General features: G+C 36.3%; 2 protein-coding genes across 6 annotated transcripts in view; one reads left to right on the top strand and one right to left on the bottom strand.

Moving 5' to 3' along the window:
* The window catches only part of PFKP (phosphofructokinase, platelet), a 44,884-nt gene extending 30,083 nt beyond the window's left edge, over nt 1-14,801 (top strand). For 2 of the 4 annotated variants that reach the window (XM_080639326.1, XM_080639327.1), the window contains exons 17-23: nt 5,646-5,798; nt 9,413-9,577; nt 10,688-10,749; nt 11,751-11,862; nt 12,773-12,872; nt 13,508-13,613; nt 14,182-14,801. In XM_080639326.1, the coding sequence (XP_080495452.1) occupies nt 5,646-5,798; nt 9,413-9,577; nt 10,688-10,749; nt 11,751-11,862; nt 12,773-12,872; nt 13,508-13,613; nt 14,182-14,335 (852 nt within the window). In that variant the 3' untranslated portion in view covers nt 14,336-14,801. The remainder of the gene's footprint in view (nt 1-5,645; nt 5,799-9,412; nt 9,578-10,687; nt 10,750-11,750; nt 11,863-12,772; nt 12,873-13,507; nt 13,614-14,181) is intronic. The other 2 variants (XM_080639324.1, XM_080639325.1) reach the window with 1 other exon arrangement.
* Nucleotides 14,802-15,332: 531 nt separating this feature from the next.
* The window catches only part of PITRM1 (pitrilysin metallopeptidase 1), a 33,603-nt gene continuing 23,946 nt past the window's right edge, over nt 15,333-24,989 (bottom strand). Inside the window, exons 18-27 of one of the 2 annotated variants that reach the window (XM_080639598.1) lie at nt 24,504-24,580; nt 24,028-24,193; nt 23,803-23,903; nt 22,699-22,819; nt 21,845-21,916; nt 20,256-20,368; nt 19,599-19,724; nt 18,240-18,385; nt 16,355-16,457; nt 15,333-15,808 (exon numbers count right to left, since the gene is read on the bottom strand). In XM_080639598.1, the coding sequence (XP_080495724.1) occupies nt 15,715-15,808; nt 16,355-16,457; nt 18,240-18,385; nt 19,599-19,724; nt 20,256-20,368; nt 21,845-21,916; nt 22,699-22,819; nt 23,803-23,903; nt 24,028-24,193; nt 24,504-24,580 (1,119 nt within the window). In that variant the 3' untranslated portion in view covers nt 15,333-15,714. The remainder of the gene's footprint in view (nt 15,809-16,354; nt 16,458-18,239; nt 18,386-19,598; nt 19,725-20,255; nt 20,369-21,844; nt 21,917-22,698; nt 22,820-23,802; nt 23,904-24,027; nt 24,194-24,503; nt 24,581-24,989) is intronic. The other variant, XM_080639599.1, reaches the window with a different exon arrangement.

The raw sequence follows: 24,989 nt of genomic DNA, 5'->3' as shown, positions 1-24,989 counted from the left end.
AATATAATTTGGAAAATTATGCAGTTACTTGATAGAGCCACATTCATGATATCTCTTAAAAAAGAGGAGGTTTAGGATCCCATACGTTTCCATTAGGTTTCCTCTGAAGCTACAGGTTTCAGATGTGATCTGTACATTTATAAACTACAAAATGAGATGACATGTATCTGTTGTATATGGAAGAAAGAAACCTAAAGCTAAGACTTGGTGATCATTCGAGGCACTGTAGAGGAAAAATCCCCCTTATATGTAGAGTATCATACCTAGCTGTAACAAACACTGCGTGAATATTCTGTTCAGGAGATCCTTATTTGTATAACATGTGTATTCCTCTTATAGAGAGTGTAAGGTCCACTGTTCTCTAATAATAGGTATTATATGTATTCTACTAATAACAGATTTACCAAGAAGGGTTGAGACATATTATGAAATATATTATAAAAAAAAGCACATCCAATAATATACTATCTATTAAAAATGGATTTATTAATACAAAACTGAGTTGGACAGAAAGCATTGTCAGACACTATACAAATTAAGATGTCAGGCATGCACAGTTACAGTTCATCTGGATCACTTGGAGAGGCATTAATCCACTGCTAAGAAAAGCAACTCTATATACTGTGACATAATTTTGTCTGTGAAACAATAGCACTTCATTTTTTTTTCAGCATAATCTGCAGACACATACATATTGCGAGTACAGTTGTAGAGTGTCCATAGTTTATTTAAAACACAGCAAAGAACTAATAAAGCATTCATCTTCAAAATTTAATTTACATTTTCACTTCCGAAGAAGAAACAGAATTATTTCATATCCTAATGAGTTACAATGAATTACTATATTATATTACAAGTTTTACTTTCTGATTTTTGTTTTCAGTCATGTTGGAGCCAGAATGTAGAATTTTTCACTAATTGTACATAGTGAGCTACATCTTAAAAAGTGAAAAATCACTAGCAGAGTGCTTATGTAAAGCAGGAAAAGACTTTCAAGTTGGTTTTGAAAATTACAATGTTATTTTCAGAAAATTGATTGATTCCTCAAATGCTGTTACCTTCAAAAGCACTAACATAATTTTCACAGGTTTTGTTTTATTGTTTGGGTTTTTTTTTTTTAACATTCCAACATAAATATTTTATCTTTAGCAAAATAAACCCTTCAGTTAGGAAATCTCAGTTTCTTTAACTATTGCCTTGAACAAGACAGTAGCTAAGCTAACTAATATTTACCTTGAACACATTCCTTATAGACAACTTAGGTTTAAATGGTGATGTTGTTTCCAGTTCTGGTAAATAAAAATATCTCTCCAAAATGATCACAAATTAAGGTGAGTAAAATGATTGTGCATAACACCTACTTTTCTTCTTTTCTTTTCTTTATAAGCTTTGTTTACCTAACTGACTTCTTTTTATAGGTTATTTCTTGTAGAAAGTATGTATCATAGTCAGCCAGTCTCTCTCTCTTTGCTGCTGTGTTTTGCTTCATGTTTAGATTTCTAAGTATCATCCGCTTTCATTGCATAATAAAAAGTAATTTTCTCCAGATTTTCAATGCAGTAGTTGAAAACTTCTCAGAATTACATTATTTTTTTTCTTTTTTTATTACTAATAGCTTCTGTCTTGGTTTTGCATTTTATTTTCTCTAGATTCTTCTCTGAAATAAGTAAGAAATGTAACGGCTTTGCAAGATTTAGTTTTAATCCAATGGAAAAATAATTTTTTTTTGGAAGGAGCAGACTTTTGTGTTGGGGAAATATTTCTGCTTGGTATCTTTTCACTTTTCTGCTCTGATTGATTGAACGTGATTCACTAAAACTGATAATGAAAATATATCCTTTCATTCCTGTTGTGGTATTTTCAGATCAGGCTCAGTAGTGACGATGACTCTATTAAATGTGACTAGTAGACTCAGTACAAGTCCTACAATTGCCTGTGATAAATGAAAGTAGCAGATGGGACATGAATATCCATTATATCTAGTTTATAGCATTTTTCTTCCTATTGCCTCTGTTAGGTCAATAAATGCATCATAGTTTCCAATACTCTCAGATTAATACCTCTTATGAACACTTAGCACTTAGTTTTTCTGTGGTATTGTTCTTCTATACTGTTGGCAACTTTTAGTAAGGTAAGTACATTTCTGCTGGGTAATGAGCCCTTCTTAGTATTAAGCATTACTAGACACTTGTCAGTTGTCAGTATTAGGTTGTTTGAAACTTGTAAAGTATGTAAATGGTACCTCAAGACATTTGCAGATAAAATATGTTAAGATGCTGCATCTGCATTAAAAAACAAACAAACAAAAAAAAAAACTCAGTAAAAAACAGACCAAGTAATACATAACTTCCAAATGAGAGATTAGATAGGAGTATTCTTTTCCCTAATTCATAGATAGTGGAAGGAACATTTCTTAGTAATTAGAATTTAGACTCTATAACATATTTGTGAGCCTCTTGAAACTTTCAATTTTTTTTTCCATTTTTGTTTTAAAATGTTTTAAAATTACAAGACTAAAATGTAGTCTTGTAATCAGTTGAATAGTAGAATTTGGTCTGTCTTTTGAATAATGTTTTAAATTTATGATATGCTTTTCAGAATGTTATTGAGAACAACTGGCAATGAAAACTCCAATATAAAATACCTGGAGAAAGCTGGATGTTTCTGTACCTGGAAAGGGTATGCATAAGGCTTATGTATCTAGCTATACAAATTAAGTTGTTCAGGACTGAAGGATAAGAACGTGAGCTTTGAGATTTCTGTTGAAAAGGAAGGATCAGTAAAATAAGTACTATAATGAAAATACCTATGTTATCAACTCCATGTTGTTAATTCCGTGAAATGAATAGAATATTATCTCAGATAAGTGACCTCTGGAATGTGACAACAAAGAAGTGTTAGGTTTTTTGCGATATAACCATGAAGGATAGAAATTTCTTTTTAAATTAAATGGATTACTTGGTCAAAAAGAGGCATTAGCAATACATTTTGCAGGTAGAACTAAAAAGCAGAAACTGACTCCATAATTAAGCAGAATGAATAAAAAGTTAGACTCTTTCAGGTACAGAACATGGAAAGAGATTGGAAAGGATGAAAAATTAACTTGAAATGAAAGCCTACTGATGAGCTTAGTGTTAACTGATGGAAAGAGGGAAAAAAACAGAACAAGGTATGGAAGAATATGTATTTGATTAAGGAGATTTAGAAGTAAATGGGAGATAGGAAAAAAAAAAAATTGAACCTGAAGAAGGAAGAGGCTAAAAACTCACTAATGTGTTTCTTTGACAATCTGCCTTCTCCTTTCACCAAAGAGAAGGGGTACAGGTTGATGAATTGGTTTTGTAAGAAAAAGAATAGCAAACAGCCACTGAGGCGTGAAGACAGCTACAGTCAAATTGCCTTAGTGCCATCCGTCTCCCTGCATTTCCCTTGGAAAACACAGACTCCTGTATGTTCCCAGTGCTGGTACTAGCATATATGGCTTCACATTAATCTCAACTAGGAAGCTGAAAATCAGCCTGGCTAAGCTAGCTAACCAGTTAAATTTTCATCCATCCACTTCAGTCCTAGCAACAGCTGCTGTGGAGCTAGGGCAGTAAATCCATCCCACATCAGTGGCTGTTTGCGTTGATATCAACATGAAGTCAACAAACCACAGTCTTCGCTTGATTATGTGTATTTTTTTAAAAGCATCCTTAGTTATGACAATACTTTTTTAATAACACATACAATAAAAGGGTGTGAAATGGTTAAAACATTTTATTGACATAGTAAACATCCCTCTGTAATCTTACTATAGTACTTATTTAAGAAAAAACAGTTGTAAAGCAGTTATTAAAACCTCCCATTAACTGTTTAGCCTTTATAATTATTAAGTGACCCTTTATTGAAAGTATTATCGTATTTTGCTGCAGTGATGCGAAGATGTTGCATTATAATCATCTAATGCTCATGCTTGGTGAAGGTACAGTCTTTTGATATGTTTGCTGAAATCACTTGCATCAAATAAAATGGCAATATTTAATGCAAGTAAAACATATCATAACTGCATTTTAACATATCATAAATGCAGACTAACCGATTATGTTAGTTATTGCTCTAAACCTCCATTCAACTTGGTTTCCCAAGAAGTCTCAATATAAAACCTTTTAAGGAAGCTAATGTTTTGCAGACCTCCAGGAAGCCATGTGGTTTTACCAAACCACTGTGACGGAGTGTATATCTTTATTTTTCAGTAGAAGTAAAAATTCAAAGCAGCCTGAGCTAAGTTGAGCTGGGCAGTTACTGAAATTTTCTCAATAAAGTCTCATCCACTCGAAAAAGAAAAATCCATCTGTGGCTCTTCTGGCTATAGTGCTTCTCAGAGCTACAGGTCTGAAAGTGCGGTGTTCTAGACTGTGTTTGGACTTACGAAAATGAATTCTATCACTGACCTTACTGAAAGTTGTACTTTGAAATACATGAGTAAAGATACACTTTAGGAAGTCAGTTTGCAGTTGTGCAGCATATATGTCCTGTCCCCTCACTGAACAGGGTCTGCTCTATGTACGACAAACACCCAGAGAGCAGAACTCTCACAGGTGATTTTTTTCTTGTAATTTTCTCTTCAGTTACTGCTTAAATCAGGCACTGAATAGATATTTGTGGAGACAGCTTGATAGCCATCTGTTTTTTTTTTCTGCAATAGTTTGATTCTCTGAACTGATTTGAGAAATTGAAATGAGACTTCTGTGAACATCAGTCCTTTCTGGGAGAAGGAGATTAAGAAAAATGTAACATACTGTGTAATCAGGCTTTCTTGTGGAGGGTCATTACCTAGGCAGTTTAAAAAATGGCCACACATCGTGAGAGATGTTGATTAGTTTACATTAGAAAGAAATGAAATAATGTAACTTAAAAATATGTTTACTGACTTAGAACAGCTGCAAAATCTTAACCTTTAAGTATTATTTTGACATCTATTAGGAACACCTAATCCTTATCCCATGATGATTTATTTCAAGTGTTTGGAATCTTTCCAAGGACCTACAGCTGTGCTTTAGAAAGAATCCTCTAACTATACTCAAAAACTTTATTAACTCATCCATGTGCACGTTCCTGCATTTTTCTGGGCCAACGTTCAGTCTGTCCAGAGAGGCAGATGTTTGATATTAATAGAATCCTGACAGGCACAGGCAAAACTTTTTTCCTTTTTCTTAGAAGAAATAGATGTGTGTCTCAACTTTATAGAATAACATAGTTTTTTAAAAAAGCAGCTTTCAAACTGTAGGTGTTTTACTAGTGAATTTTCTAATCTCCCTAACACGTATCAAACTTCGTTTCTTTGGTTTCTTGTGAGATGATTTCCAGTCTACCTTTATGCTGCACTTTTCTGCCCAACTGTTTCAGATGCCTGTGCTGTGTGCACTTTGCATTCACTCTGTATTAGCTTGCACTAATCTTCTGCATTTCTTCAAAGAGCATTGTGCCAATGCAACCCCAGTGCACTGTTGTGGTACATACAGGATATCCACTCCCAAATAATCTCACCAATTATATTTACTTGGGCCAATGGACAGCCAAATGTACCATCACATACAAGGAGTCATTAGCAGAGCAATCCAAAGACAAGGAATGTATCACTCACACTTGTACCACTGCTTCAGGCCTATGAAAGTTGTCTGCAGCTACATGAGGCACGTTCCCGCTTTGAGGAGTTTTGCGTACCTATCTGTGTGTTGCCTGCTACTATTAGCAACAATGTGCCAGGCACAGACTTTAGCATTGGTGCTGACACTTCCTTGAATGCTATTGTGGAGGTAAGACTGCATATCTTTTTAAAAGTCAATTAAAAAAGTTTTAAAAGACAATAAAATGTGTAAGATGAGGATACGTAAAGACCTTGAAATGTCTAGTTTTCTAAAATAATTCAGTTACTGGGGTTTTTTTTACAGTTTATAGTTAAGAAATTTTTGAAAGCTAATTAAAGATAAAACTCATAAAAATTCATTATGTTGTATGTTTGACTTCTGGGGAGTCTTTTGTTATCCAGGATTGCTGCATTAGTGCTTAGGGCATTTGCTTTTACAGAAAATAAAATAGTTTTCTTGTGTTGATTTTGGTTTTTATCTTATGTATTTCCTCGGCATTATTCAGGTGAAAGAAGAAAGGACATTTTTATAAATAAATGCCACGTTATTCCAGTGAGCCTAGTGCAGTAGAGCATTTTAAGTACATGGTTAACACTAAACACATGAATAATCCCATAGACTGCATTAGGCTTAACGTGTATCAAGTGCATATAAATGCATGCATAGTATAAGCAGTTAAGGCTGTCACTGATGTCACTGTAACTGAACAGTGTAAGACCAGAGCTTGTTATGAATGAGTTTTCCATTTCAGTCAGAAGGATCAATTTTCTAGTTTTAGTCTGCCACAGCTTTTTGCCTTGGGTAAAACTGCTGTATGAACTCTTTTTCTTCACTATCCTGTTGAGTCTGCTGGAACCACTGGAAAGAGAACTAAGTTGAGGTGTAATGCAGACAACAGAATAAACCTCTGAACAGCTCTGGGTTTTATCAAGCCCCTCATCAATCTATCTATCTAACTAATTATGAAGTAATTGGCCAAGAAAGTTAGAAGTCCAGGGGTTTGAGAAATGCAGGTTTGTTTTCCTGCTCTGATACAGTGTTATTTATTTATATGGAATGAAGAAGCCCCAGTAGATAATTGAAAGAGCTGTGGTGGAGTACATTCTGTCCTAGTCTTCCCTGGGGTGAGGATGACTTAAGGTGTAGTGTGGGTGAACTGTAGCAGTACATTTATAGGCAGGACCCAGTTACTTTCACCACTCTATTAGCTGCTTCCCCCTCAGGCTGACATTTATAGAAGTAGGTTAAGTCAGGTAATTGTGACTGATACCACTTCTAATAGTGATCTACCTATGAAAGAGAAAACATGAAGACATAATGGGAAAATATGTTGCTGCTTCCTCTTATTTCACTGGTTGTATTATTAATTTTAATTGCAATTTGTACAGCTTTCAGTAATGCTATCACTAAAAATAAAATAAAAATGGTATCTATTGTATTTCACTATGGTTAGGGTTTAGTTTATGCTAATACCACACTGTTCAGTTGGTGAAGTTTTGTATATCACATTTTTTTCATGAAGCTGTATCGGTTCCTGTGAAAGCTCAGCAAGCATTGGAATTCCAAAGAGTCCTCCAAAGACTCACCATGCCTTTATGTTCAAACTTCTGAAATCTGCACCAGGCACTTGAGAGTTGGCCTTTGCCACCTGTGGAGTTCAGTATGAATTAGTGATTCTTTAAAATCAATATGTGCCATTTTTGTATTTTGATGTTTTCATCACAGTCATTCTGAGAGAGTAAGAATAGTAGAAAGTTTCTACTATGCATCTTGTATAGCTAAGGATAGAAATCCTCCCAGATGAATCTAAAGTGGGTAATCCCAAACACAACTAGTTACTTATATCCTTGCTTAAAACTTGGAGCTTCTCAAAAGGCAGAAAATTTTATTCTACTACCAGCAGCTGGCAAGCTTTTTTAGAAAGCTTGGAGTTTACAAATGGTTTTGGTCTCTCAAAATGAGGGAGATGCATGTGCATTTATTTCTTCAGTGTCTAAAGCTAAGATTTTTTTTATAATATAGGCTAAACACATTGTATCAATCCAGTTCCAAGGAGCTTGTTTAAAAAATGAATTAAAATTGGTCCAGTGTTGCACCTGCCACTATTTAAAGTAATGTATTTTAATAAATTTGTTACTGCTTAACATATGCTAGAAGCCAGTATTCTACAAAAATTCTCATTAAACCACATCTGGAAGGGGAAAGTAAAGTGCTTGAGGTCATTGTAAACTCCAAACCAAGTAAAAGAAATTGACATTTTCAAAATACATGTGTATATATTTGTGTGTATATGTATACACGTAACATGCACATATGCAAATATATAAATATGTATAAATGAAATTACATGTATCTTTTGGTAGCTGGACCCAAATAAATACATACATTGATTTTAGTCCTTCAGTGCATTAAACCTTTCTACGTTAGAAGTTCTAGTTTTCTATTATTTTACGTTTTCTCATGTATCAATTAATTATTTGCCCTGTAATATGTCAGGTATATTTTTAAAAGCCATATTGTTCATGATCTTAATTTCAACTTAAAGTATTCAGTTAGCTGAATTGAAGGTTCTGGTGTAAATGTCTGTGAAACAGAAATACTCAAACATTACAGCATCTGTGGTTACTCATAAAATCAGTAAGGCATGGGGATTTTTTTAACTGTATCATAATGCAGGTTTCAAGATGATGAACTTCACAGGTATATCTTGTTTAATTTCTTGTTCTGACTAAGGACTGGTTTAGGGACAGTACATCAGTTTCACACTATTGTTTTTGTCATCAAGTGTGGTATAACCTATTTATATATTTTTAAGACAAAAAAGGGAAATAGTATATTTTGTTTCTCTTATTTGCTTTGTGAAAGGAAGATAAGTTATCTGATTACTTTAACTTTGAATGATAGAAAAATTCATTCCAAGAAGTGAGTTGGTCAGATAGTTTTTTGGTTATTATGAAAACCTCGAGATGCATAGCAATCTAGTTCCTAGGTTTCTGTGTTTTTCTAAGTTAAGTTTCCTGTGTCCTGCCACACTGGAAATTTTCTCTGTTATTTTCTAAGTCTCTTGGACAGCTCTAGTAAATATTGGTGTTAATTGGTGGCATGTAAGCAACAGACTCTTTGTAGAGAACATTCTTTTTGGTGGTCAGAGTCAGATGCAAGTGGAGATTGCAGTCTTTTTATAGTATGTTTGTATCTAGTAATAAAAAAATTAAAGCATTTAAAAATGTGCCATTAGTGCTTGAAAGAATGGTATTTATGTGGGTATCATTATTGCAAAGGAAACAATAGGGTAATACATGCTCAGAACTTAGTTTATGAAATTGTACCTTAAGTATGGTTGGGAATGCAGTGAATTTCAAAATCAATACTAAGAGAAAATAAACTCTTCAGTAACTAATAGAGTTAAAGCAAAGAGGATAAATCATACCAGAATTGACGAAAAAGCTCCACTGTATCTATTTGTATCTCTGTTAGAAGACTATCACAACTTTTAATTCCACACACAAACCAAAATTAATTATTGTTTTAGTATTTCCAGGAAGCAAAAAAATAAGATATGATAGTAGCAAAACATTTTACTTTGACTGTTCAGTGTATGATTTATAAGAATTACTTTATTTGGTAATTGTTATAGTTTAATGGGTTATGGTATTTTTTTAATATTTTTATAAATGCTTCAGATTTTTTTTACCAGTAAGTGATGGAAAGTTGCATGAAATCTAAAACCATAAAAATTCAGGTTTTTTTATTTAAACTTACAGTAGCTTGTCTTTGCCTAGACATGTGATCGCATCAAGCAGTCAGCCAGTGGTACCAAGCGTCGTGTATTCATTATCGAGACCATGGGTGGTTACTGTGGCTATCTGGCTAATATGGGGGCCCTTGCTGCAGGAGCTGATGCTGCATATATCTTTGAAGAACAGTTTGATATTCGAGAACTCCAGGTATACAACATTAGAGATGTTTTTCTCATTTTTAAGTAGATCATAAAATTGTTATATAGCATAATGTGTATATTTGAAGTAGATGGCTCATGTAACAAAAGTAAGTTTAGATTGTATCTAAAAGCTGTGCTTGTTAGCACTTTGGTATAGTGCCAGTTCTTATGCCATATTATGTACAAGAACCCTTAGCATCAGGTTCAGTGAAATGACAAAGTCACTGTATTAGCCATATTACTAGATTGTTTCATTTTTGGTCTTCTGATGGAAATCCAATTTACATATAAATGAACAGACTTGGGCAGGTTTGTTTTTTTTAAAAAACAAACCCACAAAAAGAAATGGGGGAGGGAAAGAATACTTTCGTGATATTGCCTCAGTTCATTGTGTCAGAAGGCTATTCAGGTCAGGAACTGAGCCGTATATAAGGTGTATTAGGTACTGGCTTTGATAGCACAACCATTCAAAGCATGTCTGAAGGTGTTACTAAAATAAAGATCTTTAAGGCTTTAAGGATTACATGTTAGAGTGTAAACTGATACAGAACTACCTGTGATCCTCAGCAAATACAAAGCTAAAAAGGTAGAAATTTCCTGAAAGGAGGAGAAACGTGAAATTTCCTGAAAGGAAAAGAGATGTGAAATGAATCCTAATTCCTTCCCACATGTTTCTCAGCGGCGTGTACTCTTCATGTCATATAGGGGAGTACCAGCACAGCAGTATGTCACTATCCAGTGACTTTTACAAGGACTGGGAGTAAAGGCAAGCTGTGATTTTTTATTTTTTTTTTTTTTTTTTGGCAATTTCTGTATTTTTATGTATGTTGAGGTTACTCAGCTCAGTGCTGTACCAGTATAGCATACAAAACCAACTTTGTGTTGCGATTCAAATCATATAGTTGTGATGTAGAAGAAGTTTTAACCCAGGATGAGTAGCCGTACACAGTATATTATGCTGGGTCTCCAAAGACATATTGACTCTTTGAATTTGAACATAATACTTGCTGTGGAATTCTTTACAGAAGCTCACGAGAGTTGTAGCAGGAGATGTAGGCTCATTAAAGTTGTTTTATAGTTCTGTATGGCTTATTAAAAATTCTTTTATTGTTTCTAGGCTAATGTGGAGCACTTGACTGAAAAAATGAAAACCAGTATCCAGCGTGGTCTAGTGCTGAGGTAAGTAAAACTAGTTTTCATAGTGATGAAAATCATCAGTGATGCAGAGCACTTCCAGCCAGTTAGGCTGTTGGTCCACTTGGAAAGATGCTCTGAGTCTGTGTTCCTTGATTATTCCTTTAGCATGAGATTTTTAGTAAATCTGTTGCTGCAGAAGGTAATTCTGGGAGCTGTCTGGAGGCTGAAGTCCAAAACTTCCTTCTTTCTATGTACATATATTTCCTTCCTTATAATCTTAACATTTTATTGTGTTTTCTCAGCAGCTTTGTCTTTTATAGTACTTTCTTACTAAAGATAATGTGAAAACTAGCATACATGTGTACCCATATAGTATGGCCTTTACTATAAAAATCCTATGTAGATTTTAGGAGAAAGCCACATAATAAAATAGCTTTCAAAAATCAAAAACATGTTGATTAATATGTTTAAAATTACACCTTCTTAGGCAGCCTGAATCAGACTGTAGCTTCTCTCTTGAGCATGTCAGTCTGCCAAATAGCAAAGGGCTGAAAGAGGAATACCACAGTAAGTTGTATGGGGATACCACTCTATTTGTTCATATTCTGTTAATTATATGGTTAGGGTGAAAAAATACCTTATGTTTCCAGTATCTTTAAGGAATAACCTAAGTTACTATTCATTATTCATGCTTCTATCAAGGGCAAAATGACAACATTGGATACTGATGACTTTTTGCTTTAATGCATTTTTTTCCTCTGCATAATGAACTTGTCGGACCTAAAATAATATTTTTCACTACCTTATTCAACAATGGATTCCAAGTGATGTCAATTACTGCAATTACAATGTAGTCAAAGTAATGCAGACTTCAAAATCAGGAGCATGTTACATGGAAATGAACATACATCATCAGATGAAAATATCCAAGCCATGATTACTGGCATCCAGAAAATGGGAAAACATCTATCATTCAGTAGCTGTAAAGACATCCACTACTTGATAGTAAATTTGCTAACTGTATCTGGCCTTAACTGTTACAGAAATGAGAACTGCAATGAGAACTACACAACTGACTTCATTTATCAGCTGTATTCTGAAGAAGGAAAAGGAGTGTTTGACTGTCGAAAAAATGTATTGGGCCACATGCAGCAGGTAAATAATTACCTTTAAATTACAGATGTGTATGAACAAAGAGCATACACTATTCAAGCATTTCAAGCAAATTTGACTCAGGATTAAAGAAAAAAGGTGTGGATTTTTGTAGGTAACTTGTAAGTATTTGTTAGTAATTTCTTCTTAAAAGTCTAGGGGAAAAAAAGCATTAGATTCTTAAAGATTTTAATTTTTTATTCTTCTGCCTATATTAATAAAGTTACACTTTTTAAGAGATAATACAGCTGTCATTATTGTAATACGTCTTTAGAACACACTTAATCTGCCTATCTGTAATGTATCTTGCTTCTGAACCCTGGAAGATATGAGATTTCATTAAGAAAATAAGTGCAGATGGCTTGTTCTTGTAGAACAGACGGTAGGAAGCTACTCCTTGTACCTCTATTTCACCACACTGCTTGACAGTGGGCAAATAGTGAGCTTCTAATTTGGCTACACTAATCACTAAGACTGAGGTAGAGTGAAAAATAACATGTAGAGCCAAATTTCTCAAGTACTAGTAGTGAAACAACAGTCTCTCATTTTAAGTCATTTCAAGTTATATGCATATTCCTCTTACTCATGTTTTTAGATTACTCAATGCGGAGGTTGGCACTTTTTGCATAAAATTTAGCAAGGTTTATTTTGAAGGTCAAGACCAGCATTAGTCAAACAATCTGTTTAGGACTATTTTAAATCACATGATTTCAGTCCCATCTGCTGCACTGGAAATGGACAAAAAAGTCAGACTTTGTATAACAAACCAACCCCAAAGCCGAAAATAACCATTCCTGTTCCCAGAACACTATAAAGGCTGCTGTAATGCTTGGAGTGAAAGCAGCCAAAAAAATACAAAACAAACCAAGACTGGTTCAACAACTAAACTAACCTGCACTCAATTTTCACACAGGGTGGTGCCCCTTCTCCATTTGATAGAAACTTTGGGACAAAAATATCTGCAAAAGCTATGCAATGGATCTCCAAAAAACTGAAAGAAACCTACCGGAAAGGTGAAGAAATATTTGGTGCTCTCTCTTGTTACTGTCTTTGATATCAGTATGTAAGACTACTACTTTGCAAACATATGAATGTATATTAGTTTATCAGTCAACATACTTCTTACCTCTTGATTATGTTTTTATTGTTCAGTAGTGGCTTGCTGTGCTTCCTCAAGTGAGGTCAATAATTCAGAGAGCTGTTTTCTTGTCTTTCTTTAAGAAAATGCTAGTATGATTGCATTTTTCATTGCATGAAGGAATTGATGGTTATATAGTTACATCTGTTCTTCCTTTTTGTTTCATGGTGGCTACATGGGAGACAGAAGAAGGTAATATGTCTTCTTTGGGAATTTTTGTAAATCACTGTTTACTAAAATCTAATTTAAAACTGAATGTTAAAATTCAGTCTTATTATTGCTTAGTCACACAATTTTCATTGCTAATCACCAAAGCTAAGCTAAAAAAAAATTAAGATCTCCTAACCCTATTAAAGTACTAATTGATATTTTATCACTGAATTAAATGTTCAGTAACTGAAATTAAGCTACTGTTAAGCTTTGTATTCAGATGAATTACAGAAAAAATGGCACAGCATTTGCCCCTTACAAGTGAGTAAGAAAGATCCTGAATTATTTCATTCTTTTTAGGAAAAGTATTTGCCAACACTGATGACTCAGTCTGCTTGCTGGGAATGCGTAGACGCAACCTCGTTTTCCAACCTGTGGCTGAGCTCAAGACTGAAACAGACTTTGTGTACGTATACGCTGCTTCCATTTTAAACATCTCTGCACAGGCTTCCTTTCACCACATCAAACGAACTTCTCCACAGTGCTGACACACAGCATTTGCTGGCCCTTTCACTCCACTTTTGTCTCTGGCCCACATTCAGCCAGCAATTCACTTTGATTGTTCACTTGTCTTTTCTAATGACTCGTCCCTTTGTACTTTCTTTTAATCCTCTTTATACTTGGAAGTTTCTTCTTATGAATTCTGGGATTCCTCTCTTAAGTAACTTTCTCATTCTTTCATAAAACTCTCATAAATGTAGGCTCTAATGCCTAGAATTACTTTACTTCTGGTATGCTTTATGGGGCAGCATTTTTGTGCCTAATTTGATATTATACTTACCTATATAGAACATCTTCCAGTAAAATCTCTTCATTCCTTCAGTATTCTGACCTTACTTCTCCCCATTTTGGGACAATAAATATATCAGATCCTGTTTATAAGGAATGCCATTACTGTTGGTATTGTCCAATGTGTTTGTCTTGGCCACTAAGTAAATCACCTGATGTTTTTCCCCACCACACCTCTCACACAGACACAGGATTCCCAAGGAGCAATGGTGGCTGAAGCTGCGACCGCTGATGAAAATCCTGGCCAAGTACAAGACTAGTTATGATGTCTCAGACTCAGGCCAGCTGGAGCATGTTGCTATGCACAGCCCAAAGGAGGCAGAAACCGGAGCTATCTAAAGGCATCACTTCTAGATTATTGTAATAGATGCACATTGTGAGTAACAATACTTTAGAATCATTACAGCTTTGTTTTGTAACATTTAAATTATTGTACCAGCACTTTATGTGAAATGAGACGTTCAGATGTCACACAGAGATTTTGTCCTGTATTTGTGTTACGTTTGAAACAAACCCTAGCATCTAATGGATAAGCACCATTTACCGATACTACCCTTTAGGAGCAAGTGCAGCACTGTTCTATGCACTCTGTAAGTTACTCATCTCCTGCACTTTGATTCAGAGTACTTACACCCAAAAATAGGTGTAGATGGCTAGCTTTGTGTTGAGTTACAGGATGTGCTTAATGTATGTGAAGTGAAATAAAATTCTGCTGCAAACATCATGAGCAATGGGTCAGGAATTGTATTCACTTGCTTTTAGACAGTTGGGGGAATAATGCTTCATGAAGTATTCACTGTGTGCTCCAGTGAAGGAAAAAAGCACCTGCCCTATTGATGCAGGAAGCAGTCACAATACCAAATGCTGGTTGTGTTGCTTCAGAATTGGACTTAGAACTCAGAATCATTTCTTCTTATACAGGCTTAAAACTTTTTTTAAGGGGAAGTGGTGGTGGGAAGCAAGCTTTAAAAACACGAGATCCATGAGGGTGTAATTGTGGTCTTTGTTTCATGATTCCTGTCTCTCAGCTTTTTCAAGACTATTAAAAAAACACACTGATGAAAAACAATAAAAATGTTTCTTCATCCAAGCTTACCTGTTAACTAGACCTTCACAAAATTTAAGCACTAGACAGTGTCATAACAAAATGTTGCCCAAAGTGGCAAGATAAACTGAACTTAAAATACACTAATTCATTCGTGGTGTGCCCACTACCCTGCTATTCACTACACTCTCAGTGTGATGCAAGTGGTACTGTCACATACAGAGCTCCTGGCTGTAGGTGGTTTATGCAAAGGAAGCTGGAATTATCACACCAAAGAACGAAATCTGTCAGTATGAGAGACATAGTTCTTTATATATCCAACAGCAAGCATGATTTCAAACAAACACCATTTAGAACTCTAGAGGTTTACATGTACAAAAATATTTCATTTATATAGTATTCATACGCAACTGGGAGAGTGAGTCTTCAATAAAATATTAAGGTCTGTCTTTGCCATGCAGCATGTACAATACTTGCTCTCAAACACTGGATGGTTAGAAAATTTTTCACATAGTTATTTCAAGAAGGACAGCTTTTAACTGTTTTTTTGGACATTGTTAAAAGCAGCAGTGAGCATTTAAGTTGGACCATAGCACTGTTAACAGTTACTAAAAAGCTTAATGAGATAGTCACACAGATTGGCTTGTTACTAGCTTGGATGTTCATCAGCAATTCATCGTTTGACCCAGGAGGGATCTTTGGTGATATCTGCATTCTCTGGGCCAAGCACAGCTTGACCACGAGTGCTCTTCCCAACTGCAAGGTACCTGTAAGAAAAAAACAGAAACAAACAATGTGCTGCATTCAGTTATCCCTAACTTTGCCACATAGTAAAAAAATACTCCCACCTCAGTAAAAGCACTGTTTGGTACATACAGTGTTTTTTTCCCAGTCATCACGATACAATGGTCTCCTAAAGCACAGCCCTAACTATTCTATCTCCTTACCCTGGTATTCTTCCATAGTGGAATTCTTAATCTAAAGTAGAATTTGCAAGTCTAAAGAAGCAAAAAATGTTACAGGCCCAGAAGCAGCAGCTTATACAGCCGGGAGCTGATGTCTGAGGGAACTCTCCAGGCAAGCAAAATAATCACCTACAAAGTCAGAATGTAGGAGGGAGTTCCATCTGCTAGAATGCCATAAGCAGGGTGTAATTAACATCTCTCTCTATTTTGTAAAAGTAAATAGTGAAGGTATTAAAGGTATAAAAGAAGAAATCCTAGAAGTCTATGACAACTTTCACAAACCATTTTCTTCTTTGGATTATGCTTTAGTTCTATTTTCCAACATTTTCCTGAATTGAGCAAACTTACTTGTTTGATACATCAACCAGGTTACCACTGTTGACAGCAAAAAGTTGTTCCCTGTGCGACTGCTTCTTTTCATCCGAAATCCCATATAAGAAATGATCCATTCCTAAGGAATAAGCAAAACAAACTCAAGCACAGCATTGGTGCCCTAATTAATCTAGGTGACACCTTAGCGCAAATGAAGACCAGTACAAGTCCTAGAAGGGAAGAATAGGCCCTCCATTGGGCATTGTTCTGAAGCAGTACCTAAATGTAAATTTTGGCAAGGGATTTAGTTTGTCGAAAATCTGAATGTAAGGGTGGCCCAGAAAACCTAAATACAGAATCATAGGACAGTTTGGGTTGGAAGGGACCTTAAAGATCATCCAATTCCAACTTCCCTGTTGCTGAGCTGCCAGCCCAGATAAACATAGATCATATGTAGGCCCCATGTCAGAACGATACCGTAAGGAACCTACTTGGTATTTTTGTGTACCTAAATCTTCAGAGTAATTCCTTAATTCTCTTTCTTCAGGAACTTCACTCATTCTAAAAAGTTTCAATACTTTCTAATAATATTTTAGCTAAAATATATTTCATGAAGTATCTTTTTTTTATTGTGGTTTGTAAAAACAAACTCCTCTAAGAGTTGCAATAAACTGTATGTGCAACAAAGATTTGATCCCCTGTCTGTACCACACACAGAAATCTGCATCCTAATGCTTTAAATGCTTTTGTTGGAATACTTGCCTATGGTATTTTAATACGACTATTAATATTATAGATTCTTGAACAAACAGAGAACTCCAAAATAATCACAGCAAAGCTTTCTGTGAAGCATTAACCATAGGGTAAAAAAAAAGTGGCTTGGGAGGATATCTGGCTACTAGCCTCACCTCTGGCCCCAAGCAGGGCTGGCTTCTAGGCTATGTAGGAGTGTTCAAGTCCTCACAAATAACAGTAGCACAAGGGCACAGGTATTTCTGCAACAGTTTCCAGGCCTGTTGAACAACCTTCAGTGTTTCACTAAATTTGTCATAGCTCTGTTAAGATGCTTATTCAAACATCAAAGACTGCAAATCACTGCTCTCACAAATGCCAGCATTCCATATGCATTTCACCCATAGGCACCTAAAACTGGTTACTTTTTCAACTGCCCAGACAAAACCCAAATTCCATCAAGTGAATGTCAGCTTCATTTTAAGTTTTCTTTTTTAATAAGTTAGTGTTAATACAAGCACACATTAAATAATGCTAATTTTAACCTTGCAATTCCTTTACGAATAGAAAATAAATGTATTCTAACTCAGCAAGTTTTGAACTGAAATTAAGCTGAGAATGGGGGAGGGAAGGAGGGAAAAGTGAGGAAAGCAAAGCAGGGTGTGAGCAAACTGAAAAGATGTGAAGATACTACCAAGCCAACAGAAGTACGCAATATGTAAAGAAGGTAACACCCTCCACCACAGCAGACAGACTTTTAGGCTTTAGCTTCTTCAAAAAAAGCATACACAAAAGGTCAGTGACATCAATCTTCAGTAGGTGTACTTGTGTCAGGAAAATAATCCTTCAGTGTTTTCCAGATCAGAAAAATCAATATTGCCTTTTATTTGCTTGCATTCAATGCCATTTCCAAGCCTTGAGTTGTTTCCTTAATCTACACCCAGCTGTAGCTGTATTCACTTGACATTAAGGAGCCACATGAATACAAATACTTCAACAGAGCCTGAATGCATGTGGTGTTTCTGAAGAAAAACCAACAGGAACTGACTGCTTTGTTGAAACTGCAATTGTCTTACATCTGCCAAGTACAAATCTTACCCTATCATACAGTTTAGCAAACTATTTTCTTCCCTTTAACCTTAAATAAAAACAAAACATGGACAATGCTGGGGGGCTGATGAGAATGTACCTTTATCTGAAGGAGCTACTGGTGCATCTACAGCAGCAAACACTGCTAGCTTCGCTTCATCAATATCTTGCTGTGTGAATTCTCCAGATTTGGCCCATTCAACTGCTTTTTCAAATGTTTTCAAGGTGGACAAGGAATTCGGGTCTCTTAGAAGGGGAAAAAAATTAAAATTAATTAAATTAAAAACTGCTTTGTTCTCATTTCATTCATAGCTACTGTACATCATACAAACATACACGGATGGGGATTAAACCAAATGATAAACTTATTTCTTATGTACAAGAAAAGGTTTGGTTTGTTTTGTTTTTTAAGAAATAAATGTTATAAACCAGGCATTTTTTTAATTTTAGATACACAAGTGTAGCAAGTTCAGTTCCAAGACAGTGTGCAGAGAACTAGTATTAAAAAAGCTGGTAAATCAGCACTGTTTACAATGTGCTATCATTTTGCTTCAGCAGCTTCATAAGCATAACTGCCACTAATATCAACAACAGTCATATTTATGATATTCCCTATCTTCTCTAAGTTACTTTTCCTGCCACACCTGCTTTTGCTCTCTGTAAAACAGGTGCAACAGGTTAACAACTACTGAAATACTAACCAGGACAAGTTCTACCATGCTGAAGCTCCACAGAGAGGCAAAGCTGCTCAAATTTTAGCTAGGAATCCGATCAAGTGCTCTGCTAGGCTGTCTTTGTCATAGGAAAATTATTTAAGCCAGCTCTCTAGCCATATTTTCAGTGGGTACCAACTAGTCTTCAATACCTCCAATTCAAATTTCATCCAAAAGGGCTTTGGTAAGACCAATGAAAAGTAACTGTTCTAGACTGGCAAAAAATAGGAAAAGCAAAGCAGGGAGAAAGCAGTTCTAAGCTTATCATCAGCCATGCTTTCTGCTGAACCTTTGATGATTCCAGACCATCACCAAAGGAAGATGCGTATTTTCAGGCTCAGGTCATTAAGGACCAACATTATTCTATTTGTCTCAAATTTAGAGTAGTCTTCAATTCCCTTTTTCAGGACCTCCTCAGTCCAGGAAGCAGCAAGTGAAACTCAGTTTTACATAACCTGGTAAAGGGACAGCAAACACCTAGAGTACAGAAACACAACAGTTGCTACCAGCAGAGGTAAGTTAGGCTTTCCCAAGGACACAAGCCAGAGAAAGTAAGGAGGGGTTTATTATATACCTTAAGCAATTAATCTTAACATCATTAGCACTGAATCACTTTCTTGCTGTGTCATTCTTTTTACTGCACTTGGTCTTGAAAGAGAGCTACCACCAAGACAAAAATAAGACACATGCAAGTGCAGTCAGTGGTCCCCTCAGACATGAACAGGAAAGAATGAACCCACTGTTACCTGTAGGAGTAGAAAGTGAATATGCCATTGTGACTAAGTTTAGCACCTCCACCATAAGCCCCTCCCTTCTCTCTGATTTCTCTATGTAGGAATTTAGCTGTCATCAACCGTGCAAGAATTCGAAGGCTGTAATCAGAGAAACATCAACAGCAAAGATGTTAAATGAACTGGACAACAGTAATGTTCTCAGCTTTCACAAAGATCCATTTGCAATGTTTTGTTTCTTGTAATCTGCAACAGTAATGATAACAATACTCAATATTTAATAGCTGAATAATGTGACACTGTTCTAAGAGTAGCACTGCTTTGGAACATTTCTTCACTATTTCCATGCATTCTGCTTTAACGAAATACAAGAGCAGCTTCCTAGACCTTGTTACATGCAGTAGGACTGCAAACTCAGATGCATCCAAGCAGGCAGGGTGTACTATTCAAAAGTCAGGGAAGAGTAGCCCCTCATTATTTAATCTCAACATTTACTAAAACAGGGCATTTCTGGGACAGGCCACACAAAGGTTGCTCTGTTAAGGTTTTGTGACAAATGCACTGCAAAGCATTTTCTCTTGACACTCCATTTTCTGTGGGCAACCTAATACTTTCCATTTTGTTTTGTGCTGTGCAACACGCACAGAAGCTCCTTGCTGGTTCTGCTCTTACCTTGCATAGTCTGCAGCTGTGTAGGGAACGGTTCGAATGCATTCCCCAACATAGTTCACTGGGAAGGGAAGTACAAAATGGGTCTTCATTTGACACGGTTTGAAAGTAGGATCCTAAGAGAAAAATGCATTTGTGTCACAGTTAATAGTGGTGAGATGATTTCTCCATTTGAGAACTCATGATTTTTTCTGGAACTATGAAATTCTGCCAAACACACAGACACACAACTGCTAAAGCTGCCACTTGACCTACACTGCAACCAGTGACATCTCACTTGTGCCCACATCAGGAGTCCAGTACACAGAACCGCCTTGGAAACAAATGCATGTGGACACCGTACACATCAGCTACCCATCCTTGCACAGCAGCTTCTCAGTTGTGCAGATCTTATAATATTACAAAAAAGTTTTGACTGGCTGCTGTATCTTCACTTTCATTGAAACAAGTCTTCCTAACCCTCCACTTCTATGTCCACATATGTAGATGGTCACCACATTATATTTCAGTACATGTCTCAATTTTAGGTATTGAAAACAGATTAAGAAACTGAAACCCACAAAAAAAAAAACACAAACAAACAACAAAACTACAAACTGCTTATGAACAGCAGCAGCTACATGAATTTCTGCTCAAACATCCCCTGCAATAAACTCAATTCTTCCTTACAACCCCATGTCAAAACCTCCAGTCCTCTTCATGTCTCCAGGCCTCTGTAGCACTCACTTCTTTGCCTCTTTCACACATAACTCCTGCTTGTGTGCATACATAAGCATGAGCTTATTTTATATATATATATATATGTATATATAGTGTGTATATATATACATATATATATATGTGTATATATATATATGTGTATATATATATATGTGTATATATATATATATATACACACTATATATACATATATATATATATATATACACACCAGTAGCTATTACCACCCCATTTCAATACCCCCAAGGTTTTCCTAACTTGAGACCCCTTCCGCAGCCCCTAACACAACTCTGGCTGGTTAGGCCAAGCAGAGCAGCATCTCTGTTACTGGTCAGCAAGCAAAACCATGGGCTGAGCACTCTCTGCCTTCTTCTCAAAGGAGGACTCAGGGTATTCAAAGGTGGTTTTATCTCCTGTAGCCAAATACAGATTTTCCTTTTTACTTTATTGTCACTGATGCTCTTCTGTTAGGCGTCACTGACATTCAGAATCATTATGGGCGGAGAGGAAGGAAAAGACTAACTGGGAGTGAAACCACACCAGCCTGGTTCTGAAAGAAACTAGGCAAAAAATAAATTAAGCATCACCTACAAGAGACAGCACAAGCGAATATTTGCCTGCAGGCATGGATGTGGAGTTAGCTAAAAGATCCTCACATCAGAACCAAAGAGAAGACAACAAAAATGACACAGGGATTAAGAAGTTCAATGGCTAGTTTAAGGAAACAATTCAGAGGGTGGAACTGAAGGTCACCTTATGTTTCAGTGGTGTGGTTCTAAACCGTAAACGAATCTGTAACAGCTTAAGACATAACAGCTTAGTATCAATAACAGCCCTGTAATGCCAGTATCCCTAACCAGCAATGCACTTACATTAACTAGCTTCCTTGTGATCTGTAAACCAGTAAGCATTTCCCTTCCCACAGGTGTAGCTTCTGACGATTTCTGCAAGAGACCCAGCCCTCATATTAAAAGAGGATTTAACAATTTAGACCAAGAATAATACAAATGCAACCCCTACCACTTAAACCTCTTTGAAACTATCATCAGACTGTGTCTTCACTAAAATCAGCAAGCTACTCAATTACTTCTTCATATTTTAACTTCTAAGCAAGTGCCAAATAACCTTTCGAGCGCAATTTGGCACCAAAAGACACCATGAAGATTCAATGAGTTTCATGCTATCATTTTCCTCATGGGAAGGGAACTGGGAGCTTACACAGCCTCATCAGAAATTAAGACAGATCTGCCTATTGACAGAGCAGATCCTTTGTCAACATTGTTGAATTTAGCATTTTGTGCCAAATGTCCTGAGCACTCAAACAACAAAACAAATTCTACGTAACTGAGGAACTGCACGTCATGCCCCATTTCCTTTAGGCCAACATTTCAAGTGAAGTTCAGCTAAAAAAGAAACTGCAGTTTTATGCAACAGAGAAAGGAAGAATTTCTTTTCCCACATCCCACGCAAAAGCAGTGACCTCAGGGTAAGGCTTGACAGCTGATCTACAGGATTACTATTGTCTACTTCATGGAGGTGAAGACAGCAGCCGCGGCAAAACACACAGCAGCTTAGCACAGAGCTGGCTCTTGCAAATTTCTTCAGACATCTCTGTATGGACATACTGTCTGAGTTAAAACATCTTTGCCTGATTGCATAGCTGTCTTTACACAACACCAAGTCAACTGTATTTGACGCCCTAGTCACACATGAAGTAATGTCTTACCTCAATCACATGGGGACGAACAGGTTTCCTTTCTTTTTTACTTCTAGCTATACCCTTTATAAATTTCTCTACTTCTTTAGCTGCTTCTGATATTTGCTGAGGTGCTGCATTCACTGAACATCTGTTAAAAATACACACAAAGTTTTCAAATATGTTTTCGTGGTTTGAGGCTCTCCTTTATAATTTACACCCCTTTTTCTTAAACATTTTCTATGAAATCATCAGAAAGTTAGATCCGTGCTCACTGATAACCACTGCCACAGAAAAAAAGCAATATATTCATAATCCAGTATTTGATGTGCCAAAAAAAAAAGTCACAGTCCGATTGCTTTTCTGTTGCTTGCCCAAAAACACCTTTGAAACTAAAGTTTATCAGCAGCTGTCAAACCACTTCCGTGCACAGGGCTGGACTACCTTACTTTTGCAAAATACAGATGTCTCACAAAGAAACTAATGCTCTCTGTATTCTCACTTTACAGGCAGCCCTACCACGATTTTGGACAGTACAGGTATTTCCATTATTCCATTCACCATTTCATGCTTTGCAAAACAAAGCTTTCCAACTTATATCACTTCAAAAGGACCTATTTTTGGAACTTATCCATTGGACACTAAACATCTTAAAGTGCCCTCTTACTTTTTCCAACAAGCAGATTCCAGAATGTCACTGTTTTCCTTTTGGGAGGGAAAAAAAAACCCAAAACAAAATGAAAAAATCCCCACATCAAATTGTATGCTCATGTTACAATATGATCTGTCCGTATTTGTCCAATGGGCATGTAAAAAGAAAAAAAAAGGGGGGGGGACGGACAATTTTGAGTATTTCTACAAAATCCCAGAAAAGGCCATTTGCACACTTTTGGTACAACAGGTACACATAAAATTTGCCTTAAGTTTCTCACATCTGTTAAAAATTGAACAAAATAAGCCAGAGCTACTACCTTGTAAATAAGGAGAATTTAAACTAGTAACATTTTTGTATTTTGCCCCACAGAAGACCTGTTTCACAAAATCCCAGTATTCCATGAAGCACAAAATGCACATTCACAAGCCATGGTCTCTCTTTAACCAAAATGCCCCTTTTCTTTTTTAGCTGGAACTCACCTAATGTTGTCACTATTTAGTAAATACTTCTTAATGCGTGGTAGCTTGCGTAGTACTGGTTTAATATCAGACATTTCTGCTATTCTCTTCATTAGCTTCACCTGTGCAAGAAGAGAAGACAGGAAGACTTCAGATTAAGCCAAATAGAAGAAATGGCAAAACCAAGCACTGTAGTTCCAAAGTTGAGGATTTGGGCCTTTCTGAAGGACACCTCAATCTCTTCACCTGATCCATCCCACTGAACATTTCTTGCAGTTCTCCAGAAGGCGTAAGGTTTTTGCTGGCTCTAATAGAGGCATATAAATGCCCAGAGTCTGGAATCCCATTTGACAGCTCCTGGGCAGTCTTCTTAACCAGCACTCTGAAATGTTCTTCCTCCTCAAATCGGGGGCTGAAAAAGAGTAGAAGTGTTCTCTGGATCTCATGCAAAAGCACACCAATGGAATTTATAATGCTGAATCACCCATCACCCCAAGTTCAACAAAGAGCTTTTAAATTATTGGTTGTCCATTTAATCTACTATACAGTCATGCAAATGATGGAATACTTAGGTTTAGAAACTGACAGCCACTAAAGACATAATTATAAAAAGAAATCTCAAAGTAGGATCTCTAAGAGGAGAATGGTTGGGGGAAGACGGGAAAAAGAGAACCCCAAAACACATGCAAAAACACAAACAAATGAAGCCCCATGTACTGTACTTGTTAAATATTTCACTCCATAAATGCATCATGTCTGGTAGATTTCTATCCAAGCACAGAGATGAAAAGAGCACACCCTGAAGGAAAAAATAAAAACAAAACACAAAAAAACCCTTCACACAATACAACCAAAGCAATGGCCTGTGAAATGCACAGTAACTTTTAAATGAAAGTGATACAATGATGCCAACCTAATGCTACACATCACAAAACCATTTTAAGGCAGGCTGTGCTACTAAAATCAGAGCAGACATGAAATGTGATTGTTCTTCACACAAAGCAAGCTTGTCACTTCCTCCTCCTCAACAGAAAGGAGCAGTTTAGAAATAGAATTTCTTATTTTTCACATAAAACACAAATGAAACTGTTTTGGGGATGCACCTTTCTGCAAAATAGTCCCCCTCACCCAGCTCTGGGATCCATCAGCAGCACGCCACAGCAGCAGACTCCCAGCAAGTCTGAGAAAATCCTTAAGAAATACTGCTA

This window comes from Psittacula echo, assembly GCF_963264785.1.
Source record: "Psittacula echo genome assembly, chromosome: 2".
Taxonomy (NCBI): domain Eukaryota; kingdom Metazoa; phylum Chordata; class Aves; order Psittaciformes; family Psittacidae; genus Psittacula; species Psittacula echo.
Note: the sequence above shows the minus strand (reverse complement) of the source record. Positions and strands in the feature narration are given on the sequence as shown.